This window comes from Oryzias latipes, chromosome 21 (assembly GCF_053564925.1).
Source record: "Oryzias latipes strain Hd-rR chromosome 21, Olatipes_Hd-rR_3.1".
Taxonomy (NCBI): domain Eukaryota; kingdom Metazoa; phylum Chordata; class Actinopteri; order Beloniformes; family Adrianichthyidae; genus Oryzias; species Oryzias latipes.
This window is the reverse complement of record NC_136257.1, coordinates 25060984-25087989: the sequence shown is the minus strand read 5'-3', so window position 1 is coordinate 25087989 and position 27006 is coordinate 25060984. Positions and strand designations below refer to the sequence as shown.

The following is a 27006-nucleotide window of genomic DNA, read 5'->3' as shown; positions in this document are numbered from 1 at the left end:
TACTGTTAGATCCAAGGTTTTGTGGGATACAAGGAGTGAGAAAGGCCTGGAAAGCAAAAGGAGCGACGCACGCTCCTTCTGACTTTGTGTTTGAATCTTTCGCCGTCATGGAGGCAATACTTAATAATATAGTTCAAAAAACAACTCCAAGAATCACAGGTTTTTTTGTTTTGTTTTGTTTTGTATTTTTGGGGGGTTACACAAGTAAACTCCGCCTCCTTAAAATTCCCTGCTGCTTCTATGAAGAGTTTTTATTTAACTACGTATTAAAGTAATCAACCCGTTATGCGAAAACAAAGTCAATAATATTGTTCTTAACCCCTTCATATTACATATGTTTATTTCTCAATTGCTCTTTTGTTCAGTTTGTATTTTGAAAAGCGTTTCACTTGCGTAAAATAGAAAAAACGGAGCTAAAAGGTCACTCCCAGATATTAATGTATTTAAGAGTTTATGTGTTTGCAAAAGCATGGAATTTGGGTCATTTTTTTAGAATACCAGTCAAGTTATCAGACAACATTTTTAGGTCAAAACTTATCCCTCAAAATTATTCACAAGGAAACTATTTTTAAATCAAACTCGCACAAATCTCCAAAAGCGCACAGCATTCTTGTGAAAAAGAAACTATATCTTCAACAATATTTTTATTGCATTATATACATGCAACAAACATGCAATAAATCCGCAGCTTAACATTGTTTGCCAGCACGAAAAAGCCCACAGACACAAACATTTTTTGCACCAAACACGATAAGTGTGTTCTCATGACTGCAGTGGAGCAACCCTCTGCACTCCCACATGTCTGCTGGCAGAGAGAAGAAATGTTTCACCAATAATTTAAGACCAAAAAAGTGTTACCCTGTGATAAAAGGAAACGAAAACACCACGCCAAATAGCTTCAAATAGTCACAGCTTTGTTGAAATTCGGATAAACGTCTGGCGCCACCAGGAGCTTTGAGAAATAATGGTGGCTAACCGCTGGCGCACGGCAGCTCAAGAGAAGGTGAGGGTTGAGGTCAGTTCTCGGATGCGGTTTTCCCGGTTCATTTTTTTGAGTTTCATCCTGCGGTTCTGGAACCAGATCTTGACCTGCCTGTCGGTCAGGTTGACGCTCCTGCTGATCTCTAGGCGGCGCTCCCGGGTCAGGTACATATTAAAGAGAAACTCCTTTTCCAACTCCAAGGTCTGGTGCTTTGTGTACGGGCACCGTTTCTTTCTCCCACTTTTCGCCGTTAGCCAGTTGTTTGTGAGGGAGTCACTCCTGCAGTCTGCAAAAAATCCAAAAGCGGAAAGAAAGTGAGCTGCAACAAACTTACACAACCCACAATCCCACGCGCTGCTTTGGATTTTACCTCTGGGAAATAAAACACAATGAAGGCTCCATGTTTTTTCCTGAAACAACTTAATGAAGGGGAATTTCTTGTCATACACCAAAATAAATAAAGGGAAAGCGTAGAGGGAATCCCAGATGATAGGTTTTTAACACGTTTGACATGTTTTAACAAATACAAAAACATAAAACACATTATGTATGACTTATTCAGTATATAGGCTGCCTGCCACACTTACAGGAACATCATGCACTAACACCATTGAGGTGATATTTTTAACGATTCGTCATTTTAGTTACGCGTTATTCAAAAATTCCCTGCACTACAAGGGTTTCGTGCTGCAGAACAAAACCATGCTGTTGCCCATTACTGCAACCCGAGGAAGACTATCATTAAACATTACGACTTTAGGGTTGTTTGTGTTTTATACATGGGTTTTATGATGCTGGAGTCTTCTCAGTGCCACATGATAAAGGCGTCCTCTGTAGCCAACCCACCTTTCCCTTCCTTCTGTGGTTCAGGGCTGGACACTGGGGCTTCTCCCGAGCAGTTCTTTTCCTCCGAACTGGACTTCGGGTCGGGACTCTCAGCAGGGACCGGCGTTCTTGTGCTCTCCGTGTGTTGTGTGACGTCTTGGCTTTTCTTCTCCGCCTCTGCAAAGCCTGAAGAGGACTGCTGCAGCTTAGGGGTGACCCGGCTAAGCTGCAGGAGATTCGGGCTCGGTGGGGCTTGGCAGAAGTTTTCCGGTTGCTTTCCGTTCGCATATGTTTGGCTCAGTCTGAAATAGCCCGGAACCGGGACTTCTGGGCCCTCGACTGGGCAGGGTTCGGCAACAACAACGTTCGAATACGCGGGGATCTCTGGGGAGCTGACTTTTTGGATTCTTTTATCAGAATACATGCAGCAGTTCCCCTCTTCCTTTATGCTCTGTGGAAATGTGCAGTTTGACATCTGACCGGGCGCCTCTATCCTGCAGGTTCTGCTCGGATCAGACCAGTTATCTATCTGAGGTATGAAGGAGTGGACGTTCATGCCCGTGTTTTGGTGGCTGACCTCCCCCCTTTTGCCGAAAGACGACAGGAGTCCACAGGTTTGCATTCCGTAGCTTCCCATGTCTGAGCCGGGCGGCATGTACATGTTGCTGTTGGAGTAGAAGTTGTCCGTCCTGCACGCACCGATTAAAGAGTCCACTAAAAACGGGTTTGCCGCAGGCGAGCTGCTGGAGAAGGACATTTTAGCGGTTAAGTTCTAAAGAGGAGAGAGATGTCCTTTGTAAGCTGACATATCTAGAAAAAACAATCTGTAAGTCAGGATGCCTCCAGACCACATGACAAACCCACCAATGAGATTTGAAAATGGCCTTGAGACGCAGCCTCCTCGCCACGCACGCGTTCCCACTGCGGATGCAGACGTGGTCAACAGCGACACCTACAACACGGACTTGAAATTGGTTTTGCACGACTGAGAAGCAGAGAGCTGAAGAGAAAACATAAAAATGCGATTGATGCTTTTATTTATTTGCACATTAGGGTGGAAAAACCGCTCAGGAAGAATTGTTAAATTGTGCAAAACATGAAAACGTGACATTTTTCTTCTGTGTGGAGGATGAAGATGAAGGCTGCGTTTTTATGCAGTCTATGACGCATACAGCTGCAGAGTATTGACAGGAATGCCACGAGCTCCACCTTTTAATTAGTTTTTTTTATTCACATCAAGTATTCATAATCACGAAGCTCCTCCAACAACAACAACAAAACAAACAACAAAACAAACGTTTAATTCAGAAATAAAACCAAATGAATAAAGATTTGACACACAAACACACGTTTGCTCTGTTTATTTTTCACTAATTCGGGATTTGAGGCTCATTTCTTTTATCGCCTTTTTATGGGAGACATTTATTGTTGGCCAATTGTCATAATTAAGCAGCATCATTTGGACAAAGCAGCCGTGTGAGCACTGCGCTTTGACGCATTTACGCACGTCACAATAAGCAATTATTGTATGTTTAAAAAATTAAAATACTTTGTTAATAAAAACGCTTAAATGTAGTTAAAAATTCAGAAAATGTAAAATTACTAAGAGCTAAAATTGTATTTTGCGCCTTTGGGCTTAAAGGCCTGTTTTACGCACACGTTAAAATAACCTAAAATAGAGAAATTTTGTCTTTTTTTCCCTTTACGTGCTCCATTGTTTCAGTCTTCAGATGAAACAAAGGCTGCACAGATTTCTTCCAAAATATACGACCATCTTTCAGGAACACGAAAAGCTGACTCACCTGGCTTCAGTATTACGAGGAAATGAAACACATTAATTTTGCTGCGATTATTGAATTAATAAATATTTCGAAATATTTGAATTAATCTTAAATGGTTCCAAGTCCCTTAAGTCTCCATTTGAAGTTCAAACAGCTGAAGAGCAAATTATTTCAATGATAAAAAACTTTTCAATTAATCTTAATTATTAGGGGGAAAATACCACTATCACCACTGACGACTGAAAATGTTTAATGGCCTCGTCTTTACAAAGAGAACATTACATTTTTATTATACTGTGAAAACACAAGCCTTAATGCAGCATACAGTCGACTGTACAAGTCATGGAAACGTGACAAATCATACATTCAAAATAATATGGCTTGAAAGACAGAAACGTTGAAATTCTCACACGTTATTGCTGTAATAACATTATTTTGAATTTCAATTATTAAGAATAATGAACAATTATTCAAACAAATATAACAATTATAGCATATAACAACATACACAAAATGGTACCTTTTTGGTTTAAGTAAATAAACTTTTGTTTCAGTTTGTAGCAGCTTATTTAAAATAACAACAATGTTTTTTTTTGTTTTTTTCATCCCGCAGGGATTTCCAGCTTTGAGACAAAGAGAAGATATAATCCAATTTGTATTAATCCTTTTCTAGTAGAAGGTCCATAAGGCTATTGCAATTTAGAAGACAATAAATCATAAATTGAATTGCAGTCAATATGTGCGTGTTTTATGTTTTTCAGTGGAAATGAAGCCTGAAATGCTATATTTTTATATTGCATTATTTCTAACAGGTGAAAATGAAAAAGTAAAAACAAAAAAAATTAAATAATCTATTTTAATGTTGTGATTAAGGAAAATAGATGTGAAGATTAATCATTTTATTGTTTCTCAGATTATCGTTTGGTTCATCTCGATTGCTCACAGTTTAAATTGAAAGACCGCCCCCGTGTGGACACGATGGGAATGGTCACTGAGGCTGTTTTGATCCAGGGCGAGATGACAACCAAACGTCTTCTGACAGCTCAGTGATTTGATTTTTGACAAACAAGTGAATGTGTTCCACTGCAAAAGACTTTCATAAACGCCTCTACAGAGCTTCCAAACACTTTAAAACGCAAATATAACTTGGAAATTTGGAAAACCTGAAATCTGACATCCGATATCAACCGAATTACTGCAAGACTAACTAGCAGATTTTGCAGGATGAGAGATAAATAATAATTAAAAAAAACACTTATTTTAGTAAGCATGAAATTTGACTTTCAGAAACAGTTTCAGCTGCAATTACACATATTTAGGTTTTTTTCTTTTACTTATTTTTGCGCTGGACTTGAATTTTGAAAAGAAGATAAACTTGATCAATTTCATTTTTTTTTTCCAGATTGGGATTAATTTTTTGGAATATCTTAAAGTGTGAAACAGTAAAAACGGTGCACGAACAAATCTCAAAAAATGAATTTTAAAACAGGACCGGTTCAGTATTGAAGTTAAGGCCGTTTAAGACAGGAAGGAGATCGGCTCCTCATGTGGTCTTGGGGGTTGTCACACCAAAGTCCAATAGCCCCTATATAGACGTTTACAGCACTTTTATTGTACTGTCTAGACGGTTCAAGGTTTAGTAAACAATTCCGTGTTACAAAGCAAAGGAAACAACAGGACCAAACAAGGCTCCGAGCGCCAACATTTTGCCATTTCTGAAGGAAAAAATGTCTGGGTGGTTTTCGCACAATAAGGTACAGTAACGCGTATTACAAATGCACAAGAAATGAGCGTAAATGAGTCACATAAATATTTTGAAAGCACAAATGCTGAAATATTTGCTAAAATGCACGATTAACGAAATGCAGGGATTATTGAAAAAACTCAGATTTGATTTAGTATATTTTCTTAAAACTAAATGCACCAATACGTTTCACCTCCGTCCGTGTGTGTGTGTGTGTGTGGGGGGGGGGGGGGGGGGGGGGGGTTTGGGGGGTTTGTGTAAATCAGATTTCAGAATAAAGGATTTCCAGTGAAATACTGCAGCCGGTCGCGGTTCAGCTTTTTCTCCTTCATCCTTCTGTTCTGAAACCAAATCTTGACTTGGCGATCAGTCAGGTTCAACATCCTGGAGAGCTGAAGCCGCTTCTCTCTGTTAATGTACACGTTGAAGAAAAACTCTCGTTCAAGTTCTCGGATTTGGTATTTGGAATAAGGACACCTCTTCTTCCTGGACTTGGTTGATGAACCTGCAGGAAAAGAAAAACAAACGAAAAAGAGACGAGAATTACTTGAAACAATCTCTTAAAATTAAGATAGTAAATAACATTTAATGCAAGAAAAACATTTTAGTTTTCCAATATAAAAACGTGTATCTTTTTATAGGCCTTTTAAAAAGCGCGCGCACACACAGAGTGTATGAGGTAATGTGCCCTCAAAAAAGGGGAAAAAACCTCATCAACAGTCAAACATTTGTAGGAACTTGAAGTCCCGAGGCTTTTCTAAAATATATATTTACTGTTTTTCTTCAGTTTCCTCACATTTAAATTAGTTCAAATGAGCATGTCCGTATAGTTTTTGGGTCACAGGGAGACATTTACGGACAAATCCTTTACTGCTTCCCATTGTAAATACCGTTACCACCATAAAGCAAATCTTATTGGGATATAAAAGCTTTTGCATGCTTATAAAAAGGTGCATAACTGTGGCCTGTAGCGGCTGAGGGCGTCGTGCAGCTCAGACACTCCAAGACAGAAACAAAAAGAGCTTTTTACACATGAAATTAAGGAAAAACCCACTCACTCTGTTTGCTGCTGTTGCAGTTGGATGATGAGTCCTCGTCGACACTGCCGCTCGCCTCTGTGTTCTCTATCTTGGTTAAATCCTGGCTGTTGTTCGCAGCATCACCGGAAGAAGAAGCAGAGTCAGTCTTTTGTTTGGCGAGCTCCGCGCCTGTTTTGTCTGAGTTTGTGGCTTCAAAAAATTGGTCGAAGCCTTGGGGGAGAACCCCGTTTCGCCCGACGTTTGTGAAGAAATTACAAGGCGAGCTCGTCCCCCCGTGGTGTCCATACAAGGACTCGTTTTTGAAGATCACATCCGCCCTGCCGCTCGAGGACTGAATCAGGTCACGGTGCATAATCTCGTCCGTTGAATAGTAGGACGCGTAATTGCTCCTGTAGCGCCATTTGGGATGCTCCAATCCATAATCCCTGAAACCGACCTCTCGAACCGGCTGGACTTGAGCTATGTTGGGAGAATACGGGAAATTAATCTGACACGAAGTAGTCTGTGGTAAAAAAGAGGAGACGGATGTAAAATCGGGCGTCGAAACGTAATAAGTGCAGCTGGGTAGGAACATATTTGACGCACAGCTGCGATCATCGTATTCCGTCATATCTCTTCTCCCCCTTTTCCTCTTTGCAAGAGAGGAATTGGCAGCTCTACGGTGTTAAACTTTGTCCATCTATAGCACGGCGCGCGTGTGGAAAGACCCAGCGAGGGAGAAAAAAATAGGAAACGCAGGCAGACCTGCAATACATCTTGATCGATTCTTGAGGTAATTGTGTCATGTGATCGAGCTAAGGAATTACCATACATCAATATCAGTCATTAAAAACTGTCCGGAGAAACTCATGTGAGCTCATAGGAGAGACTCCATTGGCTCCCTGGCTGAAGCGGAAACTCCTCTCCAGCCTACTTGCCCTGAAGCACACAGAAAAAAAGGAAGAAAATTGAGAACCATCACTGGAATATTTAATTGAAAGCTTTGCAGCAACACCATTCTCTTCGGGAAACATAATGGAAACCGCTCTGTGCGTCAAAAAGAAACGTGGAGTTCAGAGAAATCCACAATTTCCCACAAAGCAAAGAATAATCTTGTTAAAGTACATGTTGACCTGATATTGTGAAGCTAAAAGCTGATGATTGTGCAGCATAAACCGGAGGAATCACGTCAGAAAACCATCTGGTTGAATGCAAATAAATTATAGGCGTCATTGCGCATAATTATAGTGCGCCATGATGGTTGGATCACTTCTAATCACACATAAACAACGACCAATGTAAACTATATGCGTGTTTTGCTTTGTTTGGATTAAACAAATCTTCTTGGAAGAAAATCTCATTTAAAAATATAGAAAAATAGAAAAACAAAAAAAGTCTACATCTGTCAATTCTTTTTGTAAACCAGGAAACTTGTCTACACATGGGCTAAAAGAATTTTACCGAAAGGTCAGCCTTCAACACTGAACACAGATTTTTTTTTTAAAGTGAAAGCTGCATTATTTCAAAACAGGAATGTCCAAGCGTCGCCAAATCCAAACAGCTGCTTTCACCGTATGTGGTTTTAGGCGATGTCCACCAAGCTTTCAGTCACAGCCTCTGCAGCCAAATCACTTCTCTGCATTAAGGCAACCATGCCTGAAGAGCTTGTCTCCTCCGCGGTTGGAAAAACCAAGATGAAACACATGGGGAGCAGAAAACTCATCACTCAAGCCTCGATCAATATTTTTGTTTGACTCTGCGTGAGTATGTATTTTATGTTTCCTTTCCCGCACATTTTTCTTTAAGCGCCAGCAGAAGTTTAACAGCAGCTCATCCGTTTTGAGTGTTGCTATGATTCTAAAATAAATAAAAACACAGGGGAATTGTGGTTGTTTTTAATGTCTTTCAAATTAAGTTATCGAGTAAAGAACAATTAAAAATTTAGTGTCTGCAAGTTATGTTAAAATAAAAAAACAAAACAATACAGGTATAGACGCCCTACTGTTTTCACGCTTAGTGACAGCAGAGTTTATTGCTGCTGTTGTCAAGCTGTTTGTTTGGGCTCCTGATATTTAAAATGACAAGAGATCCCATCAGAAAGTAACCGACCAGGACAATAAACGGTGAGATCCAAACGAAGCGCGTCAAAAAGAAAAAAATGGCCCTCATGAGCAAACCACAAAAACAAATGATTAATTTTAAATATATTCAAAAAGTTATACAACTTGTTGCTTAATAGTGTCTGTAAAATAAAACAACAAAGGGTTGTTTTATTACTGAGATTGTCTTGTACTTTAACCACGACAAGCGCAACTCCCATACTTTTTAAACAATTATTTCACTAAGTCCTATTATAAAATATAACTTTGGAAAAGTGTTCAAACTGGGTTTATTTAACTCATGAAGGACTATCACAATGAATGGAATGATGGAATAGTGGTCGCAGGGGAAAAAACAACAATATTAGCAATACCTGTGAATGCTTCTATCGAAGCTTTGTATTGCTGCAAGACGCAGTCTGCTAACTTGACCTTAACTTTGTTTGGGCTCCACCACTATCAAGTTGTTTATATGGCGCTGTCTGCGTTCAAAAAGCATCATATCTTTCAAACAGAGAGGAAACCTAAAGTAGTTTTGGGGCAATCACAGTTTGAACCCAAAAACAGGTTTCAAACAAAGACATTGAAAGGAAGCGAAGAAGGCCTTGAAGACACATTTAGAAGTCTATACTCGGTTTTGAAGATGTGGTAAGATTTTCTGTGTGCAAAGGAGAAGAAGCTCTCTGTTTACAGAAGGAAAAGTCACAGTTTATTACAGTTTTATTATAAATCAGCTGCTTTTATGCACTGCTTTGACTCCCTAATATAACCGCGGTGTAAATATGGGAGCTGCAGTGGCTGTGAGGGCGTGGTCACGTGATAATGATGCAGGGACAGAGACCATGGACCCACTGCATTGTGGGTGTAGATACAGCTTTTTTTCTTTCTTTTTTTTTTTAGCTCTAATCTATTCTTGTTTTTTTCTTAACCTGCAGTTTGTGAAACTGAGCACAGGAAATATATCCAAGCAAGACAGGTGGAATCAGATTCACAATTAAAAAAGCAAACTTTTTTTTTTCCCAGTAAAGGGTTAGCTGAGCCTATCGGAGAAATTGGAGAAATATATGTCTTCTGAAATGACAGCAGACACGTTTGGTTGCGGTTACAGGAACTTCCTACTGAGGGTGAAGGCTGCTGTTGTGGCACACACGGTGAGGAAGAATTGCGCAGATAAATAACAGATGGATGAGGGAGTTTCATACTGAACTGAAAAAAATGATTATTCATGAGAGAAATATGACTAAACTATCTGCGTTAAAGAAATGAAAAACATCTATATACCGCTGGTGTGGGTGCGTTAACGCGTTGTCTATTTCGTAAAAGGTTTAATAACCAACAATTTCCCCCAAAAAACCTCTTATTAAAACTTTTTTAATCCCCCCATATTTAAGATTGTTTTTAGATCAGCTGGGATTTGTTCTCTAAATTGCGCAACTCGTGAAATCAAAGAGGTCAAGTCGCTTTAAAAGCCTCTTTATTTGCCGAACGCAACCTTTCCAAACTTGCAACACGTTTCAGACACAAACCTTTTCGTCCGTTTACACAATTTTTCCAACAACACAATGCTTTTAATACATATTTATCCTTTTCAAATCGGCGGAATCCAAGCTTAACCAGGTTTTCGTGTCTTATCACAAAAAGCTGATTTTGAATTTGGCGATTTTTTAGGACTTTTTGTTGCAGTAAAATGTAATAACACACGCCTTCTTTGCAACAAAACGAACACAATCAGTTTTCACATTCACTTATTTTACTGGTTGCAGGTAGGGCAGTCATGTCAGAACCGTAAAAAGACTCGACAGTAACCCAACAATGCAAATTAGTTTAACTGCAACACAATCAGACAAGTAAATTTCATAAGAACATTTAATAAACATGCAAACATCTTATATTCTTACAATAACTTTTAAAAAGATTTGATTTATCTGTGAGCATGAGATTCCACTTTCACACAAGCAGCAAAAATGTAACAACATACTGATTCCACAATCCCGTTAAAATCGGCCGTCATGTTGGAGCTTTAATTTAAAAAAAACACTAAATTATAACAGTGACATTCTATTCCACCAGTATCTTTACATTTGAGCTATGAGCTTTGAATGCCTTTTTATCTGAAATTCAAATCCATCTCCAACTTAAAAATAATAATAATAAAAATAAAAAAACGGGGAGGGTTTTTTATGATTGAAAAAAAAACGCATTCTGATTTATGACACACATTTCAAGAGATTTTTTTAAACTTGGAAACATGTAACTAATCATAACCAATGAAAGTGCTGATGCAAACCAAAGTCGGGAGTGTGGAAAATATGTACATGTAATCTATCATGTGACAATCATGCGCTTTGCATCCCTGCACCTCCGGGTCATAAACGCTGCTCTGCGTCTCTCAAAGGCCCTTCCTCCAAAAGGAATCACTGCTGCTCTTACAATGTATGTAAAAAAAGAGCTTGATAAGTTTTCTGAAGCTTTGGGTGAGAGGATGGATCCACGCTGGTCGTACAGTCAGCTGAAGTCAGGATCAAGTCCAAAGGTCAGCAGTAAGCAGAGAAAGCCTGCTCTCGCATCATCAGCCGTTTCTTCTTCATCCTGCGATTCTGAAACCAGATTTTCACCTGCTGGTCGCTCAGGTCAAGTTTGTCCGACAGTTCTTTTCGTTTCTGTCGGTTGATGAATTCATTCATGAGAAATTCATTCTCAAGTTCAGCCAACTGGGGCTTGGAGTAAGGCTTCCTCTTCTTTCGAGACCTCACTTGTGATGAGCACCACGGGGTTCCTGGAACGAGGAGGCGTGAAAGAGTTTAGATTTCAATAAAAAAAAAGTTTTAAAAAGTCAAGAAAAAAATGACGAATAAATCTGGAAGAACAGCAGGAAATGAGCTCCATCACTGTCATTTTGGCGCAAACTTCTTCTGAAATATAAATTTAAAAACACTTGTGTAAGAAAACACACAACTGAATAAAATGAAACACAAATTAAAACACAATACTTAGTTGGATGATCATAAAAATTGATTAAGCTATTTCATGTAAGGACCCCCGATCAGACCCGCTCAGTCGTTTCATATTCGAACAGCTAAAAATTGTAACTGCATAACCCCAACCTTGCCCAAAAGTGGTCCTGGAGCATGCGTCATGTGAGGATGGAGGGTCCTGCTCCTGCTTGGTTCCGTTCACATCATGTGGAGATTCCGAATCCGGATCAGGTTGTCCCGCAGACCTGTGCCCGCTGTCCAGATCCGAGTACGCACGCACGCCGTGCTCCGAGATGTAAAGTTCCTCGTGCACGCCAGCCTCTTCAGTTTTGAGGTCACGAAAGCATCGCGCCGCGCACTCATCCACATGCGTCTTGGAGGACCCGGCGTTTGCGGACAAAGCGCTGGACAGAAAAGGCGGACAGTAACCTTCAAAGGCGCGGCTCTGTGCTGGTGGGACTGCAGGTCCAGAACACGAACTCGAGGGAGTCCACGGGAGCGTGCACACATCTCTTCTGTTGTACTGCAGCTGATGCAGCGCCGGGATGTGGGTTCCATTCCCGCGCAAGTTGGTGAAATACAGCGACTCAGGGGGAGCGAAATTTAAGAGGGAACCAACATAGCCGGGATTTAGAGAATTCCGCTCACACATTTCCATGTAGCCGTTACTCAAACGCGTCTTGAAAGCCTTTTAGCGACTCCTGAAGAGTAAAGAGAAGGCACTTGGTGATTTGTTAATACGTCGTCACGTGATATGCAAAATATGTAATCTGCCCCACCCTTGCTCGCAAAAGGAAAATACCAAAGGTGACTGTTTTGTTATTAAACTCTCGACACTAAAACAATGTGCAATAAGCTCTGTAAATGGACCAGAGATCTATTCAGAATTTAAAGGTATTGCATCATGATGGAGCTGGACTGACCCACAGAACACAGAACAGCACGTGCATAACCTTCAACGCATCAGTGTGGAAAGCAATCCTGTTTCATGTGAAAACAGACAATCAGTTCTGTCATATTTGTGTTAAGTCCCCCCCCCCCCCCCCCCACAGCTTTATTCTGAAAGTAAACACCCTCATCTGAACTCTCACAGGAACTAACCCATTTGAAAAACCAACCAGCTTTATTTTTTCTCAACCCGTCGCTCTTTTCTGTCTAACTGTGGACAGAATTTAATAATCATGCATCCTATAAATGCTCGCTTTATTTAAAATGCACTTTTAAAAAAAGTGTTGGATCATCCCACGCCTCTTTTTTCCCCCATTTTCTCGTCGTTTGTTCTCTCTTCCAGCCTCAATAAAGCTGCAGCTTCCGAGTTTTCAGGCCAATAAATGTATGGTTTACCACAAATTGGTGTTCACAGTTTTCTTTAAAAGAAAGAAACTGCAGAACGCCATTGGTTTAGTTCAGATTACGACCTTCAGTTCTTGTCCGCTTGGGGCACTTTTTGGTAAGAAATTCAGCATAACTGAAAAATGAAAATGGCAAAAACGTAGCCACAACATATGTAAACATAATGACGTTTATTCTCAGCACAATCCAGTAGATGACAGTTTGTGTTTATATGCAGCAACTCAATCTTTGTCACATTGATCCAGTTTTGTGTGCATTGTATTCATTATGACACCAAACAGCTTTTTCTTTCATTTGACGTTAAACTTCTTGCTCATTATAGCATAATCTTTTAGACGGACTCAAAACATTTTACGCATTCTTTTTTCTTCCTGTAGAAACCAGCAAAAGAAAAAAGTCCCAATTTTGTAAATATTTTTAAATAATCTCTCCCAATGGTCCCCCGTCCATTTAAAATTCCGAGGAGCAGATGAAATAGATTACATTTTAAAAATGTTTCCCTGATTTAAAAAAAAAATCCTCTGAACTTTAAGTTATCCGCTATACAAATAGACGCAGCGTTTTCTGCATGCACATCTGAATTAAAGGTGATAAAAGGCAACAGAACATAAAATATCTTGAAAATAAAAAGGTGGGCGCAGTGGAAAGTGAAGCGCAAGCAGCCAATTTATTTAAACATGTTTCTTGACTTTTTGTGCACAAATATATGTTTAGAACACTTTTTTTTCAGCAAAAAAGGTTAACTTGCGCAACAAGAGAGGGGAATTCAGGAAAACTATTTTTTTTTTTGCATTGTGTCTTAAAATTCAAAACCCTCGTTTCTCTTTGTTCAACTGTTGGGCAACAATGCCAGCTTTTTGGGTTTTTTTTTCTTCTCGTGTGCTCAGGCTGAAAACCACAGCCTCTTCTCACACAAGCAGATCGCTTTCTACAATAACAAATAAAGGAAAAGTTTTAGGGCCATTTACTGCCCTTCGTCCTTCACGTTTAGGGTGCCGAGGGCCAAATTGAGGAGCCGCAGTCTGGCTGCTTTCCACGCCCTTTGAAGGAAACTATTCGCCGTCTATTGTCCTTGGTAATAAACTTGCTGCTTCCCTCGTTCAAGTTCTCTGAGCTGAGATTTTTTTTTTTTTTGTCTGTTGGATCAACAGGATTTAGAGTAAAAAAATGTGTTTCGACACTTAATTTATTTGCACACAGTTATTCGAATTTAGCATAAACTTAATAAAAAAACAACGATTTAAAATCAAGACTAGTAAAGCTCTTTAAAAATAGTTTGTCTCTTTTTGTTTAAAATCATTCAGCAGGATATTCTGAAAGAAACCAAACTTCCACTTTTACGAACTTTTTTCCTTGACATTTAGCCGTGCGCATTTTAAAGGGACTGACTAAAACTGTCATTCATCCTGACTGCAAAAAAGGAAATATTAACTCAAAACATTTTTTTTCGACTCATGATTATTTGTGTTTTTTATTCACCAGATTTTGTTTTTAATTACTTTGAAGATGTTACTTATTTACAAAAAATCCCAAAACGTTAACGTTTTAATAAAATAAAATAATGATTTAATGGTGTACCTATAAAAAAACGAGGAAAGTTTAATTTAACTGAATTTTTGCAACAATATTTGTTTAAATGTTTTTTTATTTCTATAATCAAGCTTTACTTGACTTAGTCAATGATCCCTGTATTTAATTAAGTAAAATGTGATTTAAGTGACTTTTTTGTTTTGTTTTATTTTCTGTCTTCTTAAACTATGCATTTCAATATTTATGTAATGACTTTGATAAACATATGTAAATTATTTATTGTTTTGACTACAATGCTTGAAATAAATCAATAAATCAAATCAAATCCCATAAAATTGATTGTGTTGGCGTTATTAGTGCCAAAAAGTTGTATTGGAATCTAATTAAGATAATGCGAGTTAATTATTACAAATAAAAGGCCTTACACAAATGATCAACCATATGATTGGACTAGAGGGGCAACTCTAACTATATTTTTCTCTGGAAACACACTAAAAATAATCTTACAACACATCATCGCCTCTGTTTGCCTGCAATCATACCCCCTTGTTGTACACCTGAGAGCCTCACATCATGAGTTACTTTAAAAATGCACGTGGAGCTGTAGCCAAATTATTAATTCTATCAACAGAATGTACAAAGTAAAAGACCACAATTCGCATCCAAACAAAATTTCCCAGACAGAGGGTTGTTGGGAAAAAAATTAGAAAGACAATATGGATTTTTGCATTTACATAAAATTACCTCTAGATGGCATTCTCACTTAAGGAAAGACGAGGCAAGCGGTTTGAACAGAGCAGATGTAAAAATAAATTCCCTCTTCTTTCAGCTTTTCTCCATAAATTTGACTTAAGCAGATTTCTCTCAGGTGCAAAGTCACATAACTGAGGTTTTGACTCTTCTGCAGATTAAAGCAAAACTAATGTGATAATTTAATATGATAAGGATCAGATTATTCTGCAGAAATATATAAAAAGACATTGATGATGAGATTATACTTTTACTTCTTTCCACTCCCTTTTGAGCATCAAATCCAACTCAATTTGTCTTTAATTGATAATCATTATATTTAAACCAATGTGACTTGTTTGTGTAATGCATTACTGCAAATATGTCTAATTGTGATTATGTGTAATTAGTCAAGATGATGGCATCATCTCCTAAACTTTTTGCAAATTTTTCTTTAAATTCTAATAAATGGATTAATTGATATCTGTCATTTTTATTTTTCACTTATTTTTAATGCTTTAAATCAATCAACTCAAATAATAGTTTTATGAATAATTTCATTCTGCACTTAAAAATAATCTCACCAACACTTTTTAGTGGTTAACACAATGGGATTCTAGAAAATTATCAACCAAACTCACTTGATCTCGGATAAATAAATAAAAATGTCTACAGATCTCACTTTAAAGATGCTTTTATTTTTCAGATTTATTTCTGTGTTCTTTAGAGAAAATGGTTAATTTGCAGTTTTGTGATGCAAAAGACAGGAAGCAGAGCTAGCAGAGAGAAAGATGCTGAGCTTCTCTTCAGGAGTGACGAGGATGGATAGGATCTGGAATGAGTACATCAGAGGGACAGCACATGTTAATAGTTCTGGAAATAACGCAAGGGAGGCCAGACTGAGATGGTTCGAACATGTCCAGAAAAGAGACGGTACATATTTTAGAAGGATGCTGAGTCTAGAGCTGCCAGAGTTCTAAAGGAAAACCAAAGGTTTATGAATGAAGAAAGACATGAAGCTGTTGTTGGAGTAGAGCAAGTATATATAAATCCTCTATCATCCTTCATCTAACTTAGATGAAGATTCACTGTGGCGACCCCTGAAGGAAAAAGTCGAATGGAAAAGAAGTTTGTGATGCACTGCCTTGGTAAATGTTTTCTTTTTTTGGCACCTGACCCCTAAATCCCACTAAAAGTCTTGTTTTCTACAAACACACCTTTCATTCTTTTCATTTGTTTTATAATATTTATAGTCATGATGTAAATAAAGTACAGTGTCCATGTTGTATTTTATTGGTAGCTGTATCCCTCATTATATCTGTCCTTTGTGTGCTGCAATAACACCCACATTTGCTATGTCCTTCCAGCTCTCCATATCAGAAATTTCTCTCCTCTTCTCCTTCTTTTCTCTTTTTCTTTGTTTTTTTGGTTCAACTGCTCATTGAATGACAAATTTTACCCATCTAAGATTGTCTGTGATGTTATCTGAGTAATCTCCATTTAAGATTAATAGAACTCAAAGGTACCGAGCTGTGAGTGAACTCTTTTTTCTGATACTTTAAAAGAATTCAAGGAAAGGTTAACAAGAACCCACAATTGAAGTCAAATATTTAACCAAGACATGTTCATCAGTCACAAAAACTACATTATGAAAGACCCACAAACAAAAAAACAATGATTGCAACTTTCAAATTTTACAAACAAGATTAAATTATCATTCTAGTGTTCGCAAAAAGTAATGTTTCCCAGAATACATTTCTTAGTTCTCCATATCCAGAAAGCAACATCTTTAGGTATCAACATAGTTCATATTTTCAGAGGAATAGTTGATGCATTCAATATGAATTTCTCAAGAATTTAATGATAAAACCTGGACTGCCCTGACACCAGTACAATATCTAATGAACACAGACAAAAATGGCAATGCACCTGAACTTATGAACTTAATGAACTTAAAATCCATATTTTTCCAGAGTAAAAACAAACACAAGTTATGACTAAATATAAAATGAAACCAGAGGCACCACAATGTCTGCAATAACTTGATAAAGAAAAAAAACAAGATCTTGTTGCATATTTTACTGTATTCCTTAAAAAAAGTTAGAATTTGTTTAATTTAAACTGCATTATTGTCCAGCTGCAAGGGGCCCTGCATGGCAAGTCCAGATTGTTTTTTTTTTATTATTGATAAATCCTTCATACTGTTTAAAACTGTTCCACAATGAACCCATAACTCTGGACTCATAAATTCTAAATTTTCTGTCCTGCTGTAAAACATGAAGATTTAACATTACCCTGTAGACAATCATGAATAAAATTACATTGAATAAAATGTTTTTTAAATCACTTTTCTGATTACGTTTTTAAATACCCTCCATTGTTCGTGTCCATGGCACAACTACATGGAAAACAAGTTATTCTTTCGTTTTTTGGATTTTAGATCTGAAGGTTTGCCTTTAAAGCATAACCAATTGCTTTAAATCACAATTGCTGTTAAAACACAATATCCTATCTTGCCTCTTAAAACTTCTGTATTAAGTTTTTCTTTTCTTTTGTTATTGTGTTTAACTAAATAAAGATATAAAATTGTGTTTCTTATGTTTGCAAATGTAATTTTTTTTGTTTGAAATGGTTTATTTCAAGCAATTAAATAGAAATAATACACAAAAACAATACAATCATCAGTTATACATTCATACAGTAACTAATCAAAATTAGGATAATTAGACATATTAATAAATATTGCTTGAAAGGGAGTGGAAGGAATAATTGAGAACTTAGAGCTTTTTGTTCCGGTTCCTTTTTAATAATAATGACAGATGTAATAATGAAATATGTTATTTTTTTTAATCATTTGAGAAGGCAGCAGACAGAAAATAATGACATAGGTATTACAGTTCTGTTACATTTGCATTACACAAAGTTGTTCATTTAAGATATTGATTTTTTAAAATGTGTTCATGAATGGATGTTTTTCATTCCAGTTCAAATTAAATAATTTAGAAAAAAACTCTTGAAGGAGTTTCCTAGCTCAGGTGAAGTTTTTAGGGATTCCTATACTGGCTCATTTGTAAAGCTAAGATCCATCAGTCGAGTGTTAAATTGAAGTAACTGATCCTGCAGTTCCTCTACTGACCACTAGAGGAACACAGTGTCCACAAACAGAGTGGATGCACACACATATTTATATATATATATATATATATATATATATATATATATATATATATATATATATATATATATATATATATATATATATATATATGTATATATATACATAAATACATTTTCCTATGATATATGCTACAGCAACACCTGTTTTTTCAAATGCCCTTTATTGATAAATTTGACGGTTTGCAATACCGTTAAATTAATCATATTAGATGATTCTAACATGAACAAAAACTAAACAGTGGGAGATTCCTCTACTAATAAACTATTTTACGTAACATTGTCCGTTTTGTCATTTTTTACTTAACCCTTGCGCTATCCTAGGCACTTTAACATTGGGAGTGGGGTCATCTGGACCCCACAACCTTTTTTCCTTAATGATTTGTGATCTTCACTGGTGTCCACGGATTATGAAATCCTCTTCAACTTGATCCACCTTTGTCATGGTAGGGAGAACACGCCAATGTAAGGGTGGGGTCATAGGATAGCACAAGGGTTAAACAGCCTGTTTACTTTAAACCCCCAGAGCATGTTGTGAGACTCATTTTCCTCACTCTAGTTAATTTTGATTGTATTTAAACTACTTGTAGCCTATTAACCTAGAGCCTGACTCACTTGAAAATTGTTGCTTTAGTGTGGTTTTGTCGTCTTAGATTAGCCTACATTCTGACACCAACTATTGTTTATCCCTTGTGCTATCCCAGGCACTTTAACGTTGGGAGTGGGGTCATCTGGACCCCACAACCTTTTTTCTTTAATGATTAGTGATCCTCACTGGTGTCCATGGATTACATGAAATCCTCTTCACCTTTATCCACCTTTGTCATGGTAGGGATAACACGTCAATATAAGGGTGGGGTCATAAGATAGCACAAGGGTTAACACAACTTAGTTGATGCAGTTGTGAGTCCCTCTTTAAAAGTTTTCACTCAAATTTAGAGAAAAGTGGGATTAAGAGTTTATATGCAACAAAATACAACTATGAAGAGGACATATAAATCACATGATAATGTGACTCGAAAATTCACTTCACTTCAGACTTTGGGTAGGATCCAGGAAACTTTGCACATGTGACTCAAAATAGTGTAACATTTTTCACCAGTTGCTCTCTGTAAAATTTAGGTTAGAGCTGTCAAAACTGCAGGCTTGTGTCTAAATATTTCCAGCACACAGTTTACAGTCAAGACCTTAACATATACATCCGTGAGTTACTCTCTGGAGAACAGCAAGCTGATTTTTTCCCCCCGCCCACAGGAAACTTTTCCCTTTTAAAGCAATGGAGCAGATGAATCTGTGAAATCTATTTTCTGAACAGGAAAAAAAGGCCATAATTTTAAATTAAAGCCACTAAAATGCTTCAGTATTCATACTAGAAGCCCAATGTTGTTATAGTTATCTTAGTTTATTGCTAATATGTCATAAGAAGACAAAATGACAAACTTTTCGCATTATGTTTTCGTTTGCGCAACATACAAACTATATTCATTCAGTGCTTCAAGAGTTATAAGCAGCTACTGTCTAGTCTTTGTTTTCTACATGGTGCTAGTCTTTCATTGTCCTTGTTCTCTGTAGGAGCTCCAAATAATACAAATGATCGAATTTAATTGTAACTATTATGTTTTGTTGATATTAAATTTACTCTAAAATAGAATAGAATAGGCCTTTATTGTCATTGTGATATGTAACATACACATAAAACAGCTATTTATTGACATTCATATGCAGATTGCATTTCAAAACAAGGTAATTTATCTAACAAATATATGTTTTTATCTATTAATATTAAATCTCAGAGGTTTAAATCATGAAAATAAGGCATGTTCAGTAATATCTAAGAGCATCAGACACCAGGGGCTATTCTGAGTGTGTTGAGAGTTTGGGGTGTCAGATTCATCCGAGCACCAAAACTGCAAAATAAATGTTTCATCATCATATCATTTCTTCTATTCGCATATCCATGTCTGATATGTTTTATGTTTAATGCTCTTTCTGAAACCATCCTCTGCATTTACCAGGCTTGGGTCAGAAACAAGCAGGACACTGGTTTATGCCCTGTTGAGACATTGACCTTTTTTTTAATTTGTTTTTCCTTTGTCTATTTTTCCATGTATGTCCGTAAATCCTTTTTTTTTGTCTTTTATTTTATCTTCACTTTTTTGCTTTTACTGTGTCTTTTAGTTGAATTTTTAATGGTTGTTTGCTGTTGTTTTGCATAATTTTTTTTTTATTTTTAACTATTTTTTCTTTAGTTAATTGTGGATTTTTGCAGGCCATCAAATTTGGTGAGATAGCCCCTCCCCATGCTTTTATCCGGCCATGTTAATCATTAAAATGTTTTGTACCGTATTTAATGCCTCATTTTATCTTATAAATGGAAAAAAAATGTATATTTGCATCAAACTGATCTTTTAAATGTGAAACAGACTGCGTGTTTGTTTGCAGATAAGAAATGTTGATCATACTTTTAGCTTAAAAAAGCAGATTTGATCATGCAGACAAAGTAAAAGGGGTAAAAACTCTCAAAGGTCAGTACAGAGACCAGTCAAGAGGTTAAACAATCTGCCACCTGTGTCCTCTCACTTCTCACAACTATTATTGACGCCTGCAGGGGGCGCCAGAGGACGTGCAGAGGACATAGACGGAGCTTCTGTGGTCATCTCACGTCAAGAAAATATCAGTACGTGGATGGATCTTATCGTCACATAGCAAGTATGCTGAAGACAGCCACTGTAATCTGTTGACAAAAATGTTTTAAGTTTATGTTTATTTTAATAAAAAAAAAAATATGCTGCAAAACGTTGTCTTATGAAAAGTCCTAAAAGATCTTTAAAAGTAATTTAAAATGTGGATATAGATTTAGAAGAACAATAAAGATGATTAAAACAAATAAGAAAAACAAAAAGAATTGATTCTATTAAATTCAAATGTATTTTAAGAGCTATTAAATCCTGAACATTACTAAAATATTTATTTATCACATGAATTGCAGACCTGTAAACTGTTTTTTTGTCTCATACAATCGGTAAAGACATTTATTTTTTTCGTATATAAATTGTGACATGTCTTGTGTTTATTGTTTTCAAACAACCTTTCAAGATTTACTTGAAAGAGAAACATAATAAAATATAAAAACAATAACAGAAGAAGAATGTAGTTTTTCCCTCAAAGTGTTTGATCTAAATCTTGGAGCGCGTGAGCTGCGGAAATTTGACAGAAATGTGCATAAAGATAAGAAGAAGGAAAAACTAAAAAATAAAAGCATAACGATTAGAGAGAAAGGGGGAGGGCAGAGGGAAGAGGCAAACAAAAGAGAATCAAAGCATGATAATATTCCTAAATGAAGAGGGAAATGCTGCCGCGCTCGTTTTATTAATCAGACTGTCAATTTCGCCCATGAGGCCAAACCCAAGAGCAATCTAAAACAGACTCAGATATCAACTCAGGGACGAGCAGCGCGCTCCTCACTCCTCTCCTCCTCTCCACTTGGATAATATTCGTCTGACCGAAGGCCGCCTCCATCATCAAGTGACAGCCCTCTCCTATTTATTTGCTTATAAACCTGTTACAATAAATGATCATTGGAGCAACGTCAGCCTGCGTTTTACCAGCGAAGCGCCGGCACTTTTGATGAATGCTGCTGTGGGGATGATGCTGGGCACCTTTTTGAGCTCGTCGATTGCATTCAGATTCTTTCATTTTTTTGCGCGCTGCTTATAAAAAGACAGTTATTTAGAATCAGTTGCTGAGTTGCATGCGGATTTAACTCTGACACAACTCCAGCTTCACCGGACAAGCGCTGCGTGTCCTCCCCCTCCCTCTTTCTCTCTCTTTTTTTTCTTTTTTCTTGATGATGGAGAGGATAAGAAAAGAGATGATATTGATGGAGAGGGGTCTGCACAGTCCTGTCGCGGGGAAGAGGCTCGCAGACGTGCCGGGAAATTCCGTCCTGGAGGCCCTGGAAAACTCTCAGCATGGCGGACGACTGAGCCCGAGAATAACTTCGGCTTCTCTGCACGGAAATCTTGGGGACATCCCGACTAAAAGCAAATTTGAAATTGACAGCCTTTTTGGCACACACCATAACAGCGAGAACAGCGCGTCGGTGGAGATCTCCTCGTCGGAAAGCAGGAAGAAAATGAGCCTTTACTCCGAAGTTTCGCAAGAATCCGACATTAACAGCGATGTGGAGGTGGGATGCCCTGCGCATCGCTCCCCCAGCCAGCACAAGGAAAACAACAAAGGTGGGGTTTTATTTCGTTTTAAAAATTATTACTTTTTTATTATAGTTTCTTTTTAATTTCTTATTGTGAGCAATTTCACAGAAATGTACCACTAACCTTTATTTTAATTAATTTTGAGCATCAATATTACAATAATACAAAACATTATTTTACTAATAATTTCCAACTCACATTTTCAAATATTAGTTGTAAAATAGAAGCAAACCTGACGCAACTGAGCTTTTTATTTTTTGTATGATCTTTCTCAGGTTTTTCAGACAGTAACTCTGCGTCGTCCAACACGAGCTCAAACTCCCTCCAGAGCATGAACGGCTCCACGGGGGGATCAAACAATTCAAACAGCGACCAGGTCAGGAGGTATCGGACTGCTTTCACCCGAGAACAAATAGGCAGACTGGAAAAGGAGTTTTACCGGGAGAATTACGTATCGAGGCCGAGGAGGTGTGAACTGGCCGCTGCGCTAAACCTGCCCGAAACGACGATTAAGGTGAGCTGCAATGAGGGGTGTCCTAAAAACCAAAAGTATGAATGTCATTTTGTTTCATTAGTTTTTTTTCTTTAAAAAAAAATATTTACATATATGTAAATATTATTTTTTATTACAAATTAAAAGCGTCTACAGGTGACAGAAAACATTTGGTTACACTATTTTTAAAATATTATAAATAGTAATAAATTTAATATAATAGGTTCAAAAATTTAGATGTTTTTATTTTTCATTTTTAGATATTTTGCTGAAATATTTTGTTAACATGTAAAATGAGAATACCATTGCGCATACGCTCCACTCTCCTGAGGCATAAATGGGGTGCAGAAAAACAACATGGCAGCTTCAATATGGGCCTTGTTTCTACTCCATGTGCAGGTGTGGTTCCAGAACAGGCGGATGAAGGACAAACGGCAGCGCTTGGCCATGTCTTGGCCCCATCCGGCAGACCCCAGCTTCTACACCTACATGATGACGCACGCTGCAGCCACAGGAAGTCTGCCTTATCCTTTCCACTCGCACATGCCTCTACATTACTACCCTCACGTCGGTGTCACGGCAGCAGCAGCGGCCGCCGCAGCCTCCGGCGCAGCCTCGTCACCTTTCGCCACTTCCATCCGCCCCCTCGACACCTTCAGAGCGCTGTCCCATCCATACTCCCGACCAGAGCTCCTGTGCAGCTTCAGACACCCGGGACTGTACCAGTCACCAGCTGGCCTCAACAGCTCCGCGGCGGCATCTGCGGCAGCGGCGGCTGCAGCGGCGGCGGCGGCGGTTAGCGCGCCGTCGGCCACGGGGCCCTGCTCCTGCCTGAGCTGCCACAGCAGCCAGGCGACGAGCGCGCTGGGCTCCAGGAGCGCAAGCGCTGACTTTACGTGCACAGCCTCCGCGCAAAGATCCGAGAGTGGATTTCTGCCGTACTCTGCTGCGGTTCTCAGCAAGACCTCAGTCCCATCACCAGACCAACGGGAGGAAACTTCACTTAACAGATAGGCCAAACCTTACAAATACTAGCCAACACGACCATTTCATATTTTTCTTATGGGCCTATTTTGAAAACAATGCGTCCGGGTAAAGCATTACAACCTATTTTACTTTTTGCAACTTTCAAATTTTTTTATAAATGCCCCCCTCCCACTCCCCTCGTTGTACAAATAGACCCACTGTAATTCATTCTGACCCCATGCCTCAAAATTGTCATTTCAAATGAATGCGTAAAAACGCACAAATGAACTGTTTCATTCAAATTTAAACTATCCAACGGCATTCCTCTGTAAAGCACAAACATGGTCTAATTTTGCTATCAACATTAGACAGAAATGTCCACTTTTCGTTCAGCAGCATATCTTTCTTCACTAAGTCTAATAAACTGAGGTTTTTTTGGCAGCAATAGCTTCTCCAGCACCCACTCTCTGCTCTGTGGGGACACCCCTAACCAGCAAGAAGGTGCATATAATTTTGCGCTGTGTCTTTTTTTCTGACAATTTTTATGTTAATAATGAGAGGATCATGACAAAAATTGCCAATCATGTACCTAGATGGAGCTTCTTTGAATACATGACTGTAAGAAAGTTCCTCGTTTTGAGACCCGCTGTCAAGTGCTAACAACCCGCGGAGGGAAGTCATTAGACATACAAAAGACCTGGAACAAAGCGACAGTCCTGGCGCACAGAACGCACGCTGTAACCATACTGTCTGACACTTGGAGGGTTTCAGGCACGAACGAATCCTTCGGAGAGGCCCGAAATATTTTTATTCTGATAATGGGGATTATTTCGGCACACACAGCAGCCTTCGTTTGGTGAACCTCTTTATATCAATCTGGATTTTTTCGCAGGTCTGTAGTCCCTGAAGGCGAAAGTTCAGCCTGACTTTACCGTCTGTCTGCGCCTGTAAAAATGGCAATGTGTGTTTTCTGATGGGATTTCACCAGAAGGCATGCACAATTAAAATATAAAATATTTTGGAAATACGACCCTGTTTACCCGGGTTTCATCAATTGAAAACGCAGCAACTGTAAATGGGCAATTTTTCAAATATTTATTTTCCTTTCTTTTTTGTGACTTGCTGAATGTTTTTATGCGTAAACACTGGATTCACGCTAAAAGAGCCTATCAAATCGGCTTGTAAATTTACCAAGATTTCCCAACAGGTTTTTTTCTTATTATTAAAATAAAAAAATCTAAAAAATTAAGGATTTTTTTAAGGTTTACACTGAAGAGGCTTAAAAAGGCTAACAAACGGCCACTGAAATTAAACGCCTTTTCCCCTTAGGTCTATGTTTTAACTCTATATCTCTGTATTAAAAAATATCCGTGGCTGTATGAATTTAAATAATTTAACTTGGAAAAAAATGTGCAATATGAAATGTAAATCATGTTATTTATTGATCGTGTTTGTTCTTGGAAAATAAATAAAAAAATGTCTTTACAGATTTCGATTTTTTTTACACAATTAGATATTTTTTGAAACAAATGAGTCATGTTGCTATAATTAAAGTGACATTTTTAGATTCCCTGAAAGACTGGGTGTACCCTGCAGTCTAACATTAATTAAAAATACATGGGAAGCTATAGGGAATATCATTTCTACCATCACGGGTCATTCCGGCCCTATAATTTACCATCATTTCAACATTACCTCTAAATGATACAAGCTGATGCTGTCGTTGATTGCGCCTGGTTAAAATATAACCCACACCAGAACGCCCCCCAGGGACTTTCAAGATAAGCTGGCTTTTTTTCTGAACGTCCCCATTAAAGAACTAGGATTAGGAGAGCAAATATGGGCGTGATGTATCACCAGGTTTCTTTGCTCTTTACTAAGGAGAGGGCTGCTGTATACAACAAAGCCATTGAGATAGATGAAAGTGTGAAAGGGAAAAGACAGAGGCCAGAAAAACACAGGGCACAACAACACCATAAGTTTTTTTTGGTATGGGACCAAAAGAAAGTTATAATGCAGAAGACTGTCTGTCACCTTCAGTGAACAGTTTTTGACAAGAAAATTAATCTTTGGGTTGTTTAATATATTTTATATTTTCCTTTATTTGGGTGCTAATAGAAAAAACAAATTAAATGTCCACCGGCGAGATAGAAATGCAGAGATCGATGATGCTGGCTCTACTGTCCAATCACCTCTATTTAATTGACTGAATTTTCAGGGTAATTGAACTGCTTGTTGTAAATTGGAGATTTTATAGAAACGACATGAAAAGCACATTTACTGACATTCATCGCATCTTTGACATTGATTATCTGATCAGCGCCGTGTCATGGTAACCTCCAATTCTTCATTACACACTGTTTATGAGCTGTTACAGAACAACTTGCTTGTTCCAGAGTGATTGATTGCCTTATTAACGCGTGTTCTTGTAAGTGTGACCGGACTGATTACGATGCATATGTTTAGAATAATGTTTCATTTAGCTGACTGCGAGTAATGCAGGGTGACAGCTGCTGCGGGAGGACAAGAAAAAATTAAAAAAAATAAAAAGAACTCAAACTACAGGGAGCACGCGTAGCCAAAACGAATTTAAGGTGGAACGAAAACGCCGCGCACAGCTCTGCACGGTCAAACGCGCGTCGATTCACAGCAGATGAAGGACTGGCAGCTCAGTTTGCTCCTCAATAAGCCAAGCAGACACAGAAAAGGAACCATTTCCCTCTTTTTGTTTTTTTCTCTGCTATTTTATAATCCAGGTGCTTTTTTCCTTTAAAAAAGACAGAATTTGTTCATCAAAGCCTGATTTTATCATTAAAACAAAACTTTATAACAACAACAACAACTACAAAAATCAAAGTTTTGCATATTTATTTTGAAATTGTAAGAAAACGGCCCACCATTATGAGATTTATGCCACCATTATGCTTCTAAAGCAGTCCCTGCTCTGTTTGTCTCATATCATTGCCTCTGTTCAAATGTTACTTTCATACATTACATGACATTAATTCAACTATAGCTCATTAGGACAGAATGAAATGGTTAAATTAACTTATCAGCTCATAATGATGATGAATGAGGTATTAATTCTGAAACAAGCTGGGCAATTTGCAATTTTGTGTGTT

The 27006-nt window shown here is 37.9% G+C and overlaps 4 protein-coding genes across 5 annotated transcripts; 1 reads left to right on the top strand and 3 right to left on the bottom strand.

The window, feature by feature from the left end:
• Positions 1-629: 629 nt before the first annotated feature.
• Positions 630-2654, bottom strand: hoxd10a (homeobox D10a). Its single transcript, XM_004081767.5, has 2 exons — positions 1829-2654; positions 630-1268 (listed from the first exon to the last, which is right to left on the bottom strand). Exons 1-2 carry the CDS (start codon positions 2562-2564, stop codon positions 994-996), a joined length of 1011 nt encoding a protein of 336 aa, XP_004081815.1. The 5' UTR covers positions 2565-2654; the 3' UTR covers positions 630-993.
• A 1167-nt stretch (positions 2655-3821) lies between these two features.
• Positions 3822-7321, bottom strand: hoxd11a (homeobox D11a). Its single transcript, XM_011489797.4, has 2 exons — positions 6391-7321; positions 3822-5837 (listed from the first exon to the last, which is right to left on the bottom strand). Exons 1-2 carry the CDS (start codon positions 6980-6982, stop codon positions 5602-5604), a joined length of 828 nt encoding a protein of 275 aa, XP_011488099.2. The 5' UTR covers positions 6983-7321; the 3' UTR covers positions 3822-5601.
• Positions 3827-25371, top strand: evx2 (even-skipped homeobox 2). Of its 2 annotated transcripts, XM_078939633.1 has the most exons (6): positions 3827-5342; positions 16115-16185; positions 20654-20736; positions 20820-22452; positions 22701-22939; positions 23318-25371. In XM_078939633.1, the coding sequence occupies exons 4-6, from the start codon at positions 22059-22061 to the stop codon at positions 23930-23932; spliced, it is 1248 nt and encodes a 415-aa protein (XP_078795759.1). In that variant the 5' UTR covers positions 3827-5342; positions 16115-16185; positions 20654-20736; positions 20820-22058; the 3' UTR covers positions 23933-25371. The 2 variants fall into 2 exon arrangements, with proteins under 2 accessions (XP_078795759.1, XP_023806912.1); XM_023951144.2 differs by lacking the exon at positions 20654-20736.
• On the bottom strand, positions 9908-12455 carry hoxd12a (homeobox D12a). The gene is made up of 2 exons (XM_004081928.5): positions 11555-12455; positions 9908-11226 (listed from the first exon to the last, which is right to left on the bottom strand). The coding sequence occupies exons 1-2, from the start codon at positions 12081-12083 to the stop codon at positions 10985-10987; spliced, it is 771 nt and encodes a 256-aa protein (XP_004081976.1). The 5' UTR covers positions 12084-12455; the 3' UTR covers positions 9908-10984.
• Positions 25372-27006: the final 1635 nt, after the last annotated feature.

Coding starts and splice junctions, on each gene's coding strand:
- hoxd10a (XM_004081767.5), bottom strand. CDS start 2,564: ATGTCCTTCTCCAGCAGCTCGCCTGCGGCAAACCCGTTTTTAGTGGAC. Junction 1,269..1,828: donor ACCACAGAAGGAAGGGAAAG/GTGGGTTGGCTA, acceptor GATTTTTTGCAG/ACTGCAGGAGTGACTCCCTC.
- hoxd11a (XM_011489797.4), bottom strand. CDS start 6,982: ATGACGGAATACGATGATCGCAGCTGTGCGTCAAATATGTTCCTACCC. Junction 5,838..6,390: donor CTGCAACAGCAGCAAACAGA/GTGAGTGGGTTT, acceptor CTTTTCCTGCAG/GTTCATCAACCAAGTCCAGG.
- hoxd12a (XM_004081928.5), bottom strand. CDS start 12,083: ATGGAAATGTGTGAGCGGAATTCTCTAAATCCCGGCTATGTTGGTTCC. Junction 11,227..11,554: donor CAGGACCACTTTTGGGCAAG/GTTGGGGTTATG, acceptor TCCTCGTTCCAG/GAACCCCGTGGTGCTCATCA.
- evx2 (XM_023951144.2), top strand. CDS start 22,059: ATGATGGAGAGGATAAGAAAAGAGATGATATTGATGGAGAGGGGTCTG. Junction 22,453..22,700: donor GCACAAGGAAAACAACAAAG/GTGGGGTTTTAT, acceptor GATCTTTCTCAG/GTTTTTCAGACAGTAACTCT. Junction 22,940..23,317: donor TGCCCGAAACGACGATTAAG/GTGAGCTGCAAT, acceptor CTCCATGTGCAG/GTGTGGTTCCAGAACAGGCG.